Raw genomic sequence first — 15,967 nt, 5'->3', positions numbered from 1 at the left:
AGAAGGACCATCCATCCTGTTCAGGGTGGAGAGAGGTTCTGTGTCCCAGAGATGAACGTGTTTTGGAGCTAAATGTGTGTATCAATCCTAGAAGAACAGCAAACTACCTTCAGAAGATGCTGACTGAAGCTGCTGAAGCAGTGAAACAAGCCCTGTACTGACATGGGCTGAGAGGTCACTCAGCTTGGAAGAAGCCATTACTCCTAACGTTTGCCCATGCATTCAGGGGACAAAGATTTTTAAGTTTTTGTCCACAATTCGTTCTGTTACATTAGGTGAAAAAAAACCAGCAGAAGGCCTGGAGATCCTAGAGCACTAACCCAACTGTGAACTACGGAGGTGGCGGCATTATGTCTGAGTGCTTTGCTGCAGGAGGGACTGATGCATTTCACAAAATAGATTTAAATAACATATTGGCCATAACTGGGCCTTCCAAGTGGAAAATGACCTTAAACATACCTCCAAATTAGTTACAAAGTGGCTAAAAGAGACCAAAGACAGTGTTTTGGAATAGTCATCACACAGACCTGATCTTAAAAACAAATCTTTAAAGTATTACCTTGCTTATTATTCTGGAGTTTGGCAAATAGACATAATTTTGGTAATCTTAACTGCCTGAAAACAAGTAAGGTTTAGTTTCATTAATGTCTGACATTGAGAGAAAAGGTATCGTGTCTTTTCACGTTCTGTATGTTAAGGTTTTTCACTCAAATATGAGAGCACAAAAAATGACCTTAACTTTACATGAAGAAAATCAAGATTGATACAAAACAACCCAGTCAAGAAAAAGGAAAATTTAATTCAATTCAATTCAAAAATACTTTATTAATCCCAAAGGGAAATTAAATGTTGTTATAGCTCATATTATGTAGGTTTCTTCAAAGAGCCGTTGTAGATGCTGATCCTTATTTATTTGAATTTGAATCCAGTGTCAGCCATTCAGGCTTGAATACAATAGTTTATTTTCTTCAATGGTACATAGAATAAATAAGTGTTTTCATTCATGAAAATTTCTGAAAAAAAGTTCTGGGAACAAATAAAAGCGTTGCACACTCAAAGTACAGAAAACCACACGTCTGCCCACAACACAGAAATAAACACAGGATGGATAAAAGCAGACAGAAAGAGGACCAAACAAAAGTCAGGTGTTTAAAATCAGTAGAAGCACCAACCGACTAACGCTGTACAGCACCACCTGAACGAAGAGAGGGTGGAGACGGGAGTCGATGATGCTGGTAAGCTACACTTTGCACATGTTTGCAAATTAACTATATGTTCGACATCAGGAGTTTCAACCACGCTTTAGGGCAGGTTGAAGGGATACATTTTAGGTATGATTGAGTTTTAATGTAACTGCACAAACAATAACCCACACATGATGTACAAACATGACACCAAATGCACAACTTAAGTTCTTTATAATATAATAAAAGTAAAATTCTAACATACAATCAGCCAAAAATGCTCTCTACAGGGCTCACCACTTCTGTCATTTATGGTCCTCTTTGGCTCAACACACAAGACACTTTTTTTGTACATAATTTTAATAAGCAAGGGTTTCCTTATGCATTTTTGCCAAACTTGAGCATTTAGCAAACGCCACTGGTTTATCAGTCAGCGACATGCTGCAGATCGGTTACACATAAATCCTCAAAGCTGCTTTAAAACTCAAAAAGCAGGTAAAGATCAACCTAATTTTGACAATGTGAATTATCTATTATTGTTATTATTTATAATGTTATTAATTAGTTATGTGACTGTGGCTTCTGAGAAATGAAGGTCATGGCACCTGACTGTGCTCCTGAAGGAGACCAGCATTAGGAAGTTGTGGTCAAGTTACACAAGTGGACTTACAGTTGATCCGAGGTTTTGTGAGATTACCCAACCTTTCTGCAATCACTAAAACCTGTAAACTGTTCTGATGATGTCCAACTCAGCCAAACGTTCATTTCAGTGAGGTCAAACTGAACCAAAATAATTTTATTGACCCTTTATTTTGGTCTGTAAACCTTCGCATTGCAGAGAGAAAAGGAGGAGCACATTAAAGGCCATGCATTGAGGTTTCTGAGGAAGGCATCGCTGAGGAAGAGGAGGACAAGAAGGTCTGAGGAAAGGCTCGATTTGGTGCGGTGCCATTCGTTGGTGCAGACTCATCCTGGGACTTGTATCTTCGTTCTTGAAGAGCAGCTCAGTAGAAGAAATATACTAAATATAGTGAACACAAAAGTAACACCATGGTGAAATTTTATTGAACGCTTGCATTGGTAAAGGTTTTCCAATTTAGAAAATAAAATATTATTTTTTCATAAATAAAGACATAATTGTCAAGTAATCTCTGGAAGCAAAAAGGCAAAGGTTAAAATCTCCTTTGAAACTTTTTAAATTTTGCCACCAAACCTTAAAGTATGTCAATGAGATGTTATGAGGTATAGCAGCACAAAGTGGCGTATTTGTGAGGAAGAAGAAAAAGATACCTGGTTTTAATTTTTGGATTTTTTTGCAGTTACGGTTCCAAATCTTTTTGTGGTCATCTCCACCAGCTTTGAACATCTAGAAAATGACATTTTTGTTCATTCTTCTTCGCAAAAGAAGATTTTGAAGAAGAACTCATTCAGATTGGATGGAGAACATCTGTTAACATGTGTCTTCATGTGGTGTCATAGATTCTCAGTTTGAATTTAGGTCTGGACTTTGACTAGGCCATTCCAACATACAAATACACTTTCATCTAAACTATTCCATTGTTGCTCTGGTTGATTGTTTAGGGTTGCTGTCCTGCTGCGAGGTGAACCTTCAACCTAGTCTCATGTCTTTTGCAGCCTCCTACAAGTTTTCTTCTAGGGTTTTTATATATTTAGTTCTGTCCATCTTCCAAATGAGTCTGACTAGATTTGTGGAGTCAATAGATTTTTCCACCTGAGCTCTGGATCTCTGCAGCTCCTCCAGAGTTCTTTTGGGCCTTTTTGCTGCTTCAATATATACTGGTCTTAAGGAATGGGTGACTGTAGTTGTGTCTTACTCTCTATTTTACTATCTTAGAAGATGATGGATTTAACAGCGTTGCGTCATATGTTTAGAACTTAACCCAGCTTGAAACTTCTTCACACCTTTCTGCTGTGTTCCTTGATCTTCATGATACTGTTTTCTTACTTATGCTCTGTACCAAACCTTTGAAACATGTGTATTTGTTACGAGATTAAATTACACACAGGTTCACTGAGTCAGTGGATTTAATTTAGGGGAATCAGAGTAAAGGGGAACACAAATACCATCATTTTTTGGTAAAAGTCCTAAAAAAATACATATCCTTTTCTTCCTTCTCACAATTATGCAACATTTTGTTTTGGTCATTCAATTAAAGTCCCACGAAGAGTTGAAAAATGTGACAGTATTAAAATTATTCAAAGTTTTTGAACACTGTCAAAGTAATACATACATATTACATGGTGGTTATGACATTTTGTTATTTATAATGCCACACTATGCAAGGTACTGTGCATCATTCTTAAAAAGGAAGACGTTTACTTTAAAAACTCTTTCAGTGTGAGAGGGAGCAACTCTTTCCCCAATGTTTAAGTCTTACTGCATATTATTTAATTAAAATATCAAAGTTTGGTCATCTGATAGCTCATTTGTGTAAAATGTTTAATTAAATATCATCGTTTTCTATGTTTTTTTCCCCTTACATTTTAGTGTCCCACGTCTTTAGTTAGAAAACTGCGTTACGTTATTGTATAAACACAACAGATTGTAATTTAAGTGCACTTTAATGGCGTTTAGATGTTTTATCTTGTTGTATTATACTTACAGAAGACGACGCCGACAAATATAACACCTATAACTGCCATCATGATCATCATCTGGGGAAAAAAAAACAACAATAACAACATTTTCAAGGCAAACAGCACCTCAGTTCTGTTTAGGTCAGACAGGAACAAATAGAAAGGGCAGATTTCAAAATGCAAACTTGGCACAAGAAGTAAGAAAGTTTGTGTTTGATTGATTTCTTCTTTGTAGTAACAATGGCTCTTTGTAATAAATTGTATATAGTTGGAATTGCTGTTTACTTCCCTTTAAATGAAACCAAATTTGTAAGGAAAATGCATTTGTGGGTGGCGCCCATGAAAAACTTGCCAAATGCTCTCTGCCAGTACAACAATACAAGTCTGGCACCACCTACTCATGCAGGTCACCAGCCTGGTTACCCACCAGGTTTTGCTGCAAGTCAGCTAAAGTGGTTGTGTTGGAAACTCTGGGATGAACAGCATACCTAAGATGATCCCACAAGTGTTCAGTGGGATTGAGGTCCGGACTGCAGGCAGGCCATTTCATCTTCTCCATTCCCAAATTTTGGAGGTAGTCACTGTCATAACCCCACCCTGTGGGGGTGAGCGTTGTCATCTTTGAAGATAGTTTGGTCCCTAAGAGTGGATAAATGGGATTCCAGCTGGTTGCAGAATCTCATCTGGATATCTCCCTGCATTGAGATTGCCTACAGTGACGACACTTGCTTTACCAGTGAAGAAGATGCTGGCCCATATTATCATAATTCCTCCACAAAAGACTGTTTGTCATTGGAAGAGAGGATTTGCTAAGTTTTTCATGAACACAATCCACATACCCATCTCTACCGCTCAGCCCACAAATGCATTTCCCTAACAAATGTGGAACTACTTAAGCGGAAATAAACTGCTTTTCCAATGGTACAAGATGTGTTGCCAAGAAGTATTAAATTGACCTATCGCAAATTTCTCACTTTTTTTCCCAATAAATTAATAAATATAAATACTACTGCATGAATAAAACCTGTCAAATTGACAGGAAAGCACATCCCTTCTGAGCGGGGGTGGGGGTGAGAGAGATTAATAAATATAAAAGCATGAGAGAGAGAGAGATTGGTATAAATGTGATAATAGTACTTGCAATGTGTGTAGTAGGGTTTTTAAATAACACACCCTTGTTTTCATTGCACTGGATTATTGTGTTGTTGATTTAACCAACGTTTGGAGTTCTGATGCTTAAGTGGTAAAATCCACAGTTTACTGCAGTTTAATGAAGAACTTCATCGGGTTATAACCTACATGTTGCATTTATTGCGACATATATTATATCAGTGCAGGTTCTCATGAGCGAAGCCAAGTCGAAATGTTGGAGAGGAGGAGTTACATCACAGATCACAGCTGGCTCTCTAATCCCTGGCTGTCACTGTAATCCAGATTGAGATTTTCCTTCATCTATTTCTGACTTCCCTGTCAGTCAAATAGACTCTCCACCTACCCCTCAAAAATAATCTGCCTCCACTTTGCCACTGATTGGGCCATGAGAACTGCATAGACTGATAGAGGTGGAGCCCAGCTGCCGGAAACCAGGACAAAAAAAAAAAGAGTAGATGGATGGATAAACGGTGTGAACTGATGGTGATGGAGAGATTGAAGATGGCAGCTGGGAAGCGTTTCTATTTTTATGCAGGGTTTCATTTTTCTATTTTAATTCAGGTAAATAAAGTTGGATTGGAGGGTTAAGTTTTTTGTTTTTACACTCGCTGAGGAAGAGGAACGTAAAGAAGGTATTTAAATAACACAAGTATGGGGCGGATATGAAGCATTTCCAAGACAAAAAAACATAAACAAAACAGTCAGTCAGTCATTTTCTACCGCTTATTCCATAGTGGGTTACAGGGGAGCTGGTGCCTATCTCCAGCAGTCTATGGGCAAAAGGCTGGGTACACCCTGGACAGGTCACCACTCCATCACAGGGCAACACACATACAACCATACACACACTCATTCATACACCTAAGGGCAATTCAGAGTGACCAATTAACCTAACAGGCATGTTTTTGGACTGTGGGAGGAAGCCGGAGTACCCGGTGAGAACCCACGCATGCACGAGGAGAACATGCAAACTCCATGCAGAAAGACCCCAGGCCGGGAATCGAACCCAGGACCTTCTTGCTGCAAGGCAACAGTGCTACCAACTGCGCCTATGCAGCCATAAACAAAACAGAACAGACAAAATCTCATAGTTTTAATCCAAGGAATGTCTGTTTATGTGAAACATTTATTTCACATCGCCAACTTAATCAAAATATCTGATTCCATAAACCAAAATGTTGGTGAAAATAAGAGGCTTCCTAAGTTATATTTATAAAATGCAGTACATATGTTATACAGCAGTTATTACAGTTGGAACAAGCTTCATTATACATTATCTAATAGTTACACCGCTAGCACTTTGTGTAAAAGTTTAAGTTTTTTTACTTTATGTCTGTCACAAATTAACTGGTAAAGTGTTAACGTTTTTTTAAATGTCAATCTGAGTAAAAGTACATTCTGCTGTATTATCCTGACTAAACAAGTAAGTAGAAAATTTTTTGATTTTAGTCCGCTGTAATAAATTGGAGCCTTTGGGCATAGTACTTACTAACTAATGTGTTCTGCATTTCTTTCAGATTAGTCATTTTGTTATAAATACTGTAAATACTATGTATTTCTTTATTTCTGCTATTTGAGGCAGATTAAGATTCTAACAATTGTTTGAGGCTAATCCAAAGTAACTGTTTTATGGTATCAGGGCATCAGGAATAATACAAAAGTATAAGTTTAACATTATCTAAAATTTGTATATGTAACATTTATTTTAAAACTATAATAAATACCTGAGAAATTTTGTAGTAAAGACATATTATTTTTTTTAAATTAGCACCTTCTGCTACCACAGGAAAGGTTGTCCTTAGGGTCATGACATGTGTTGCCATCACCATTGACCAGAAGACAATTTTGTAGTCGAACATTAATTTTTTCAAAATTTCTTAGGACCACCAATACAACAAGCTGTTATTAGCTGGTAAATTACTGGTGTAATTTGCTCGGGGTGCAAGCCTGAAGCCTGCTGCTTAACAGAAATGCTGCTTCTACATTGTCCAGCAGTTGGCAGCAACAAGTGGGGGAAGGGGAACACTGCATTTTGATCCACACAAGTGTAGAAAACTCCAGTTGTCCTGGAATTTTTCTGGCTTCCCAAAAAAGCACTTTAAAATAGCAGGGCACAAAATTGCAGCAGTTTTAATACATTACATAAATGTTGACAGCCATTTCTGTTTTAAATTTAGTTAAACAATTCTCATTTCAATTGTTAAACGTCTTTCAGGACATGTACCAAGATTGCATAGTATCCGTTTTACTTACACTTTACCATCAAGTAATTTAATTTGATATCTCTTGTTCTCTCTGGGAAAAAAAACTCCTGAATCCTAAAACAACAGGTGCTGGATTCACTGTCCATACGGCCAGCGCAGCATTCTGTGTTGCAGGTACAGGATAAAATCTTCTCACCTTGCAATTTTTCCACCAGTACTTGTTCTTCAACTTAGCAGCACTGCTCTCGAACTGAGAGGCTCCAGCCTGCAAGGCATCGGCCCGATCATCTAGTTCTGACAGCTTCTGGTCTCTCTCCAAGACTTTGTCCACATTCACACGCATAATATCCACCACCTGAGGGACAAAAACACCAGTCAGCATCTATCCCAGTGGTAAAAACTGAGCTGATATGCACCTGATAGAAACCAGTAAATATACCAAACAGTTATCATTGTTTAATAATTTGATTTCTGGTTTTCCATTATGGATTTTTATCAAATTTGACAACACAGTTACAATGTTATACTTTTTTAAAATTAAACTGCAGCCATAAGCTGCTAAGACTATATTTGGGTTCTTCTTATAAGCAAAAAGTACACTAACATATTCACTGAGATTGTGTTAGCTCACACTCGTTTCCTCACCTCGTCCACCTGCGCCTGTGTCTGCTGAAGTCGTCTGTTGCTTGTCAGGTTTGGGGCCGCGGCCGGAGGGCCTCCTTCACCTTCTGGGCCCCCAGGAGTTCCTGGAGTACCTGCTGCATCTGGAGTCGACCTGCAGTGAAATGTGAAGATCAGAGAAGAGTTTTCTTAAACGGGCATTTCAGGTACAAAGATGTCTTGGGTAAAAGCATCACAAAATGAGAAAGGATGAAACTGGTCTCATGTTCTTACAAACCAGGAGCCTGTGTCCAATGAACAGGCTCCTGAACATTATTTGCAGACATCTCAAATAATAAAGCAGGCATTAAATAGAGGCAATGACTTTGAATGAGGTGAAACAATAAAATTATAGGCCACAAAAGAAGATCTTCAGGTTGAGGTTTTATCAAACAAAACTCTGATTTTGTTCCAAACAGTTTAAATATTCACTAAATTCTCCAGCTTTTGTTTTATAAGGCTTTCCTCAAAATTAAATTTTCATTAACAGATTTTTCTGATCAATTAGAAGAAAGAAATCAATAATAGACCAGTTTTCCCAGTCAACTGGGCATAAATGTAAAGTTAAGGATGGATCTAGGTAGAGTAAGGAAAACATCAAAGGTGGTGGAAATTTATGTTTTTCACTGGGTCGGAAGAACCACCTGATTTACAGCAGAGAACCCAAGCTATACTTTAGTTACCACACAAAAAAGAGAAAAACAGCAGGCAACCTAGGAGCTAAACTGGATATGTTATAGCCTGAGTTAGGAGTTATTAAATGTGAAAGGGATATTCAGATAAGAATGAGGTGCAAACACACCTTCCATTTCTGCTACCTGTGCGACCCCTTCTCTTTTCCAATGGTTATAATCAGTCTGACAGAGAGAGGTATCCCCAATCCTTGTGGTTTTTAGTATAACAATGGCCACCAGTGGGCTCTAGATGGACAAACTTTATCAGTCTATTATTTTACTTAGTAACCCTACACATAGCCCATTCTAAAATGGCCAAACTCTAACACTCAGTAGTTTAATCTAACCTCCCCAACAACCCCGGACCATTCCAAACCCTTTGTGAAGTCCCTTTAGACGACAGGTGTTGTTAATTTGCGCTATATCAATAAAACTGAAATGTAATTGAAGGAGCAATCTGTATTAACAAGCAGATCATGCTTAACTTTAGTTTGATGCAGGTTAAATGAGCCATATAATGATAACTCTGGGAGGAAAACAAGTGTCTTGATGATACAGGGTGGCCAGCGTAGACAGCAAAATTCTGCAGATCCTGTATTCCTCAATAGAAAGTAAGTTTGGTGAAGGCAAAGCAAAAAAAAAGCAAGTTATTTTTGTAGCACCATTCATTAAAGTTTACCTAAAAAGAGAACGTAATATCTCAAAAACCTAAAAGCATTGCATAACAAGAAACACATATTAAAATGAAGATTTAAAATGCAAATCCAAATCCAAGTCATTGGTTTTTGGAAGACAAAGACATGTCAACTCAATGACTGTAGTGAATTTTCCTTTGAAGTCACTGAGCTGGGTGTTTGTGGCCTGCTTCAATTATCCAACCATCTTCTTATTTGGGCGAGATTCATTTTTACTCTGGTTACAGCTTAAATTGACTGTGCTGATTATTTTGATGTTCAAAAACTTAATTAAATGCAATAACGTACCATCATTGTGTGACAAGGGGTAAAAACTGTGCACTCGTCCCTCACCCAAGCCTAATTAGACACACAGCATCACACATGGACACACCTATATGCTGCCTGATGCAGCCCTAAAACAAAATCACAAAATAACATTGAGTCAGCACTAATCTCAATCACAATTCATAGTACACATTAACAATAAAATGGGTAATGTCAAAAGGTTGATTCTGCCAAACTGGTAATTAAGATTTTTATTTTTTTTATTTGCATCAACATCTGCAGAAGTGCAAAAAAGATCGATGTTTTTGTCATTACTGCATTTGTGCCTTTTTTTTATTAGACTGAAATTTTCAAATCATATTAACAATTATATTTTGAAAGTTTTATGAGTCTGCTTGTTCATTTTTCCTTATTTTAATATTTTTTATCTGTTTGTTTAACCCACTTATCTGGAAAAAAACCCAAGGAAGGTTTTAAATCTGGGAGCTTGTTGCCATCTTGCCACCCTGCAGCCCTGATTTCATTTGACATCATTTTTGCCAGCACTTGAACAACTCCTCTTCCATGTTTATCCGTGCAATTTTAATGGTTTGTGCTTTTATTTGTTTTAATATCAGCCAAATTAATATCACAAAGTAACCAAACAACCTGATAACCTAACAAAATTTAATTTTAGCATTCATCACTTTATGTGATTGGACAAAATATGCATTTTTGACTCCTTAAAGTAACTAAAATGAATTGTAGAGAATCAAACTGGTCATCAGATCCAAATATACCACACCCTAACCAAATTCAATTCTTATTTGTTAATAAGGACTAACGGCAAATCTATAAACAGCATTATTTCATGCATGTACTCTGTATTGTTCATAAGTAATAGATTTATAATTGGATTGAAGCCTCAAATTAAATAGGGCCACTACAATGTAACAATGGTAATATGCATGTTTTCACATTTAGGAATTGTTTCTCAATTAGGCAAATATGAATAATTAATTTGCTTCTAAACAAAGAAAACACAAAGAACTGATTAAAAATCACATCAAGTGCTATAGAATCATGACTCATCCAATTTTGATTTTTGTCCACATAATCAATGTATAAGAGGCTGTAGAATCGCTGCGGATGTATATCCATGACAAAATGTGCCTGTGGTGAGGTCTGTGAACTTTCACTGAGACATACAGAGCAGAATCACACTAATCAGCAGCTCCTGCCATGCTCTAACAGTCAGGCTTGTTTTTCAGAAGCAAAATGGAGAAAGATTAGTGCAGCAGCTTCCTGACTGATGGAGATCAACATGCAGGAATTAAAACTCTGCAATCCCCTCCCCCAAACAAAACATACATGTCTTACAATATTTGCTTTTCTATTGAGCAGAAGTCTGTCACATATTTTATGATCGAATGTTTTGGCCTTTATTGACTCGGTGCAGTTGTGTCTGGCTCTTTAATTTAGTTTAATTTGTTTTATTAAAACGCAGCTGATGCAAAAGCACCACACTTTAGCTTTTCCCGGTCACAGCTGATGAATAGCTTTTTTAGGCGAGTCAGCCGATGAGTCACAGTCACACTCCTGCAGGGTATAAGTGCTGCATCCCCGAAATTTCCAGCTGCTTGCAAACTTAGTTTAGGAAAAGATAAATACAATTCCCAAAACTAAATTCATAAAAAGTAAAAGTTACATTTTTTTTCTGGTTAATCAACGTTGATTTGGAGTTTGCAATCCACACTAAATTAAATTTAGTTCATCTTAAAACAGAAGCTGGGTTATCATAGACATTATAGGTTTAAATATAAACTAAAATGGAATAAAACATCAGAGTACTCACATCTCAGCGGCAGGACGATGAGGATTATCTGAGAGGGTGAGGAAAGGTGAGGGTGAGGAGAGCACAGAGAGAGTGGTCCCAGTTCTGTTTAAAAAAAAAAAAATGACAATGACTTCTGTTGTCCTCGCTCGGTGAGGTGAGTCTTAACTCACCTTTTCGTTTTATGCAGAAGGAAGAAAGAGAAACAAAACTGCGCAGATGAAAGAAACAAAAATCTGTCCGTCACCCAGAAGCCCCGCCCCTACAACCGCGCACACACATGTAAACACACACACACACACACGCAGTGTCCCCGTCAGTGGCTGTAATACCATAAATCACTGGGGTATAAGTAACATGAACTACAGTGCGTTGCTTAGTAAATTGTTCCAGTTGGAGATTATTTTAGCCTAATCACCCAGCCATAACTTCAATTACTTTATTTCACTTCTTGATCGTTTTCAGTCGGGAAAAAGGTAATTACTTTGGTTAGAAATTAAAACAATTTGGGGGGAACCCGTTCAGAACATCTGGAATGCCAACGTTCATTCAACGCATGCGCTTTTAAAACTACTTGTGTATCTGCTCTTTGAACCGCTAGAGGGCGCATGAAAACTTAATTCAACCAATAAACAACCGACCCTTGATACTGTTCCGGATAAGCACGAGACAAAACTGTTGCTTAAATGTATCAAAAGGTGACAAAGTATCAGAATAATAAAAAAAACAATATGTTTGAATAAATAACATTTCGAAAGCAAATGCTGTTTATAGCATTTGCCAAAAAAGATGGGTTTTTAGCTAATTAATTTGAACTTGAAATGTTACATAAACTAAACACAACCTGGTGTGATAATCCAATGTCTTTGTAAAGTGTTAGTTATAATTTAATGGTCTATTACTAATTTAATTATGTACCAAAATATTTTGTTTTTAACAACTGGCTGAAATCAGTGTCCTCAGGGCTTCCTAATTTAGTTCTAAGATAGTTATGTAAAAATGTATTTAGTTAATTAGTTAGAATTACAAATTCGTTTACGTGTTGAGTATACATTTCTTCAGTTAATTTAAATTGAATTTATTTCTGTTGCTTATGAAGAAAAGTGTGTACATTTTTACATCTTAATTGGGGTTTTATTGTCTTTTACCGTAAAATCTGATTTTTCTTTCTTTTTAGCAACCAGTAGAGGAAATTCAGTGCTTTAAAGAGGTGGGGTATGTCAGTACAGTATCTGCTTATAATAAACAAATGAAAGAGTTCGTTTTTACAGGAGTTTTAACTGTTTAGTGTTATGAGCTAGTATAGTTTTCAGGATACTGTTTTTGCAAAAAGACAAACAATGGTATTTATTAAAATAGTTCTTGAAATTACACTAGAATCTTAGGTCAAGTTAAATTAAATTAAGTTCTAATAATATTTGGGTAAGGAAAATATTTAAGATGCAATGCAAATAACTGTGAATGTAAGCCAATAAAACTTTTTAAGCAGCCATAATATTTTAAATAAGCAGTGAACCTTTTGGTGTTTATAAATTTAACCTTGATTGGATTTGGTCAATTTTTTTTTTGCTGTGCTGTACCAATGAAGAGCAGAGAGACATAAAAAATAAAGCAAGGGGAATCAGAAATCAGCTTGTTTGGTTTCACTAAGTTACTGAACGCATACCATGATTGTTTTTGTCCTGGATTTTTGATATAAATGTTTTTTTTTGGTAATTAGATGATTGGTACATCTTTTACTTTTATATTGCTATAAGTCTGTAGAGGACATTTAATAGTCCAGTTACTACATTGAATCATGAATTACTATGAATCTTGCTGAATTTATCAAGCATCAAAATAAGGCATAAGACGAACTCTAGCATATTTTGATTGGCACTTAGAGAAAAAAAAAACTTTTCAGGATGACAATGGCAAGGTCTTATGTTTCTCGGACGTTGCTTTAATAAATCATATAATTCTACAGGGACATTTTAAAGTGACCTAGAGAAAAGCAAAAGTCTTGTCAAGGAAAAGTCAAATCTGAGGTGTGTGTGCTCTGCATAATTTACAAATTGTTTTGTCTACAAAGTCCTAAATGGTTGGCTTAAAATTTAACATATGATGTGTCTGAAGGCCTGTTAAAAGCCCCCCACAGTGCTGGGTGAGGCAAACCCATCAAACATAATTTTACACTGAGCCCAGTGAGTGTAATGTGTTGACACAGCACAGCTGTTTTCCCCCGGCAGCTATTTGTTCTCTTGGCTGTTTCAGTGTTTGCTCCTCTTTATTGATCTGCTGTGAAGTTGTTGGTTTGCAGCTCTCGACTCCCGGCTTTTCGCTCAGCCTATTGAACTGTGTGAAAAGGAAGTAATCACAGTTAAATTATTATAGGAACAGAAAGACTGATCTGATTCTAAATCAGTGCAGCTCGAAAAAAATTTGCGTTTTTTATTGTATTTGATGAACAGATAATACGATTTCTATTCTTTTGACTGATTGTAAAGGACAAAAGCAGTTCTGCCTGCAAGCAGTGAAAAAGTCATATTCTCTCATTTTAACTTTCAGCAGTAAAATGTTTTGCTGAGGCATGTGTCTCTGTGTTACCCTGGAAAGGACTGGCGACCTCTCTCCCATTTACTGCTGGAGATTCTTAGAAGACTCTTCTGGGACCCTGGGAGGATTGAGTGAATATAAAAGATAGATGGATTGATACAATGCTGTGAAAAAACATTTTCCCCTTTACAAATTTCTTTTTTTTTTGTCTTGTAATGTTCCACATCAACAAATGTATTTGTCTAACAACAAAATTGAACCTGAACCTGAACACGAAAATGCAGTTTTTGAATTATGATTTAATATGCTGAAGTAAAAAAGCCTTTCTTTGTCTATATATATTTTTGAGCCATTCAGAGGTGGACACTCTGGTCATTGTCCTGCTGCTTAACCTAAGTGTGCTTGAGCTTAAGATCACAAATGATGACTGCAAATTCTCTGGTAGAGAACAGAAGAGAGCATGGTTCCACTAGTTATGGCAAATTGTCCAAGTTCTGAAGAGGCAAAGCAGCCCCAGACCATCACACTGTCACCACCATGTTTTACTGTTGCCATAATGGTTCTTTTTCTAAAATGCTCTCTTAGGAACAGGATGCACACCTTCCATAGAGTTTCACTTTTGTCTTGTCAGTCCCCAGAACATTTTTCCAAAAGTCTTGAGGATCATCAAGATGTTTCTGGGAAATTTGAGATGGGTATTTGTGTTTTTTTTGGCCAGCAGTGGTTTTCACCTTAGAACTCTTCCAATAATGACATCTTTCCCAGTCTCTTCCTTATTGTTGAGTCATGAACTTTGACCTTAACTTAGCCAAGTGCATACCTGTACTACCAACAGGTCTGGCAGGAAAGAGGCCCGGGTTTGTCTAGTGAAACTGAACAAATAAATCAGGTTAATCACAGTTAATTAATGATTTAACATACATCTTTTTTTATTTTTCTGAGGTTGGGGTGCAGTAATAACAGTTTCAGGAGAGAAACTCGAACATTTCTTTCCAGGTCAATATATGGAATCCCAAATCACTGCCAAGTCAGGAAAGATGTACATTCATTTCAATGAATTCTGGGTCTGACGGGCATCTCTTCCCTGATTATCAGTAAATCCTCTTTTATATTGAGAAGCAGAGGCTTAAGCTGAGCTCATAGATTTTCTTTTTAGTTCAGCTCTTTCTTTCCCATAATAGGCCGGAGTATAGGCTGCATTACTGTTGATGGATCCCCAAACTATCTTATCTCACAGTCTGTCCTTCCGTTACTTCAGACACTTTCAATTCAGTTTTATTTATATAGCGCCAATTCACAACACATGTTGTCTCAAGGCACTTCAGAACAGTCAGGTACATACATTCCAATTAATCCTAACCATTGAACAGTGCAGTCAGATTCAGTTATTTATTCATTCAAATTGGATAAAAAGTTTTTCTGTCTAAGGAAACCCAGCAGATTGCATCCAGTCAGTGACTTGCAGCATTCCCTCCTCCTGGATGAGCATGTAGAGACAGTGGACAGTCACTGGCGTTGACTTTGCAGCAATCCCTCATACTGAGCATGCATGTAGCGACAGTGGAGAGGAAAAACTCCCTTTTAACAGGAAGAAACCTCCAGCAGAACCAGGCTCAGTGTGAGTGGCCATCTGCCACGACCGACTGGGGGTTTGAGAGAACAGAACAGAGACACAAAAAGAACACAGAAGCACTGATCCAGAAGTACTTTCTATGGGAAGGAAAAGTAAATGTTAATGGATGTAGCTCCTTTAGTCGTTTCACCTAGAAAGAAAGAACAGATAAACTGAACCAGTTTTCAAGGTTAGAGTCTGAAAGAGAGCACATAGTTTGTTACAGTTAAGCTCAGTCAATCGCCATGTCTAGGAGAGAGAAAGGAACTCACCTTAAGGTAAAAAGGGAAATATACCTTTTTTCATTAGAGGGTTATGGCCAAGAACTAGAAGAGCTGGCTCTCATCTCTGCTCCGTTCACTTTTGTCTGCGAACCCAAAATTACTGCATTATCTGCAAAAGGCAGATGAGACCTTGAAGTTCCTAAACATGACTCCCTCCTCTCCATGACTATGCCTTGAAAAATGCATTCTCATAAAATTCTGTGTAAAACCACAGAATTTCAATCAGACACTTAAAGAGTTAAGCTATCAAAACAACATGTTTAGATGTAAACATAACTTTATCACGATT

General features: G+C 37.2%; 1 protein-coding gene across 1 annotated transcript; it reads right to left on the bottom strand.

The window, feature by feature from the left end:
- Positions 1-805: 805 nt before the first annotated feature.
- LOC124879345 (vesicle-associated membrane protein 2-like) lies at positions 806-15,745 on the bottom strand. The gene is made up of 7 exons (XM_047383854.1): positions 15,691-15,745; positions 13,834-13,900; positions 11,269-11,352; positions 7,784-7,913; positions 7,335-7,493; positions 3,809-3,860; positions 806-2,205 (listed from the first exon to the last, which is right to left on the bottom strand). The coding sequence occupies exons 1-7, from the start codon at positions 15,698-15,700 to the stop codon at positions 2,189-2,191; spliced, it is 519 nt and encodes a 172-aa protein (XP_047239810.1). The 5' UTR covers positions 15,701-15,745; the 3' UTR covers positions 806-2,188.
- Positions 15,746-15,967: the final 222 nt, after the last annotated feature.

This window comes from Girardinichthys multiradiatus, chromosome 13, assembly GCF_021462225.1.
Source record: "Girardinichthys multiradiatus isolate DD_20200921_A chromosome 13, DD_fGirMul_XY1, whole genome shotgun sequence".
NCBI lineage: Eukaryota > Metazoa > Chordata > Actinopteri > Cyprinodontiformes > Goodeidae > Girardinichthys > Girardinichthys multiradiatus.
Note: the sequence above shows the minus strand (reverse complement) of the source record. Positions and strands in the feature narration are given on the sequence as shown.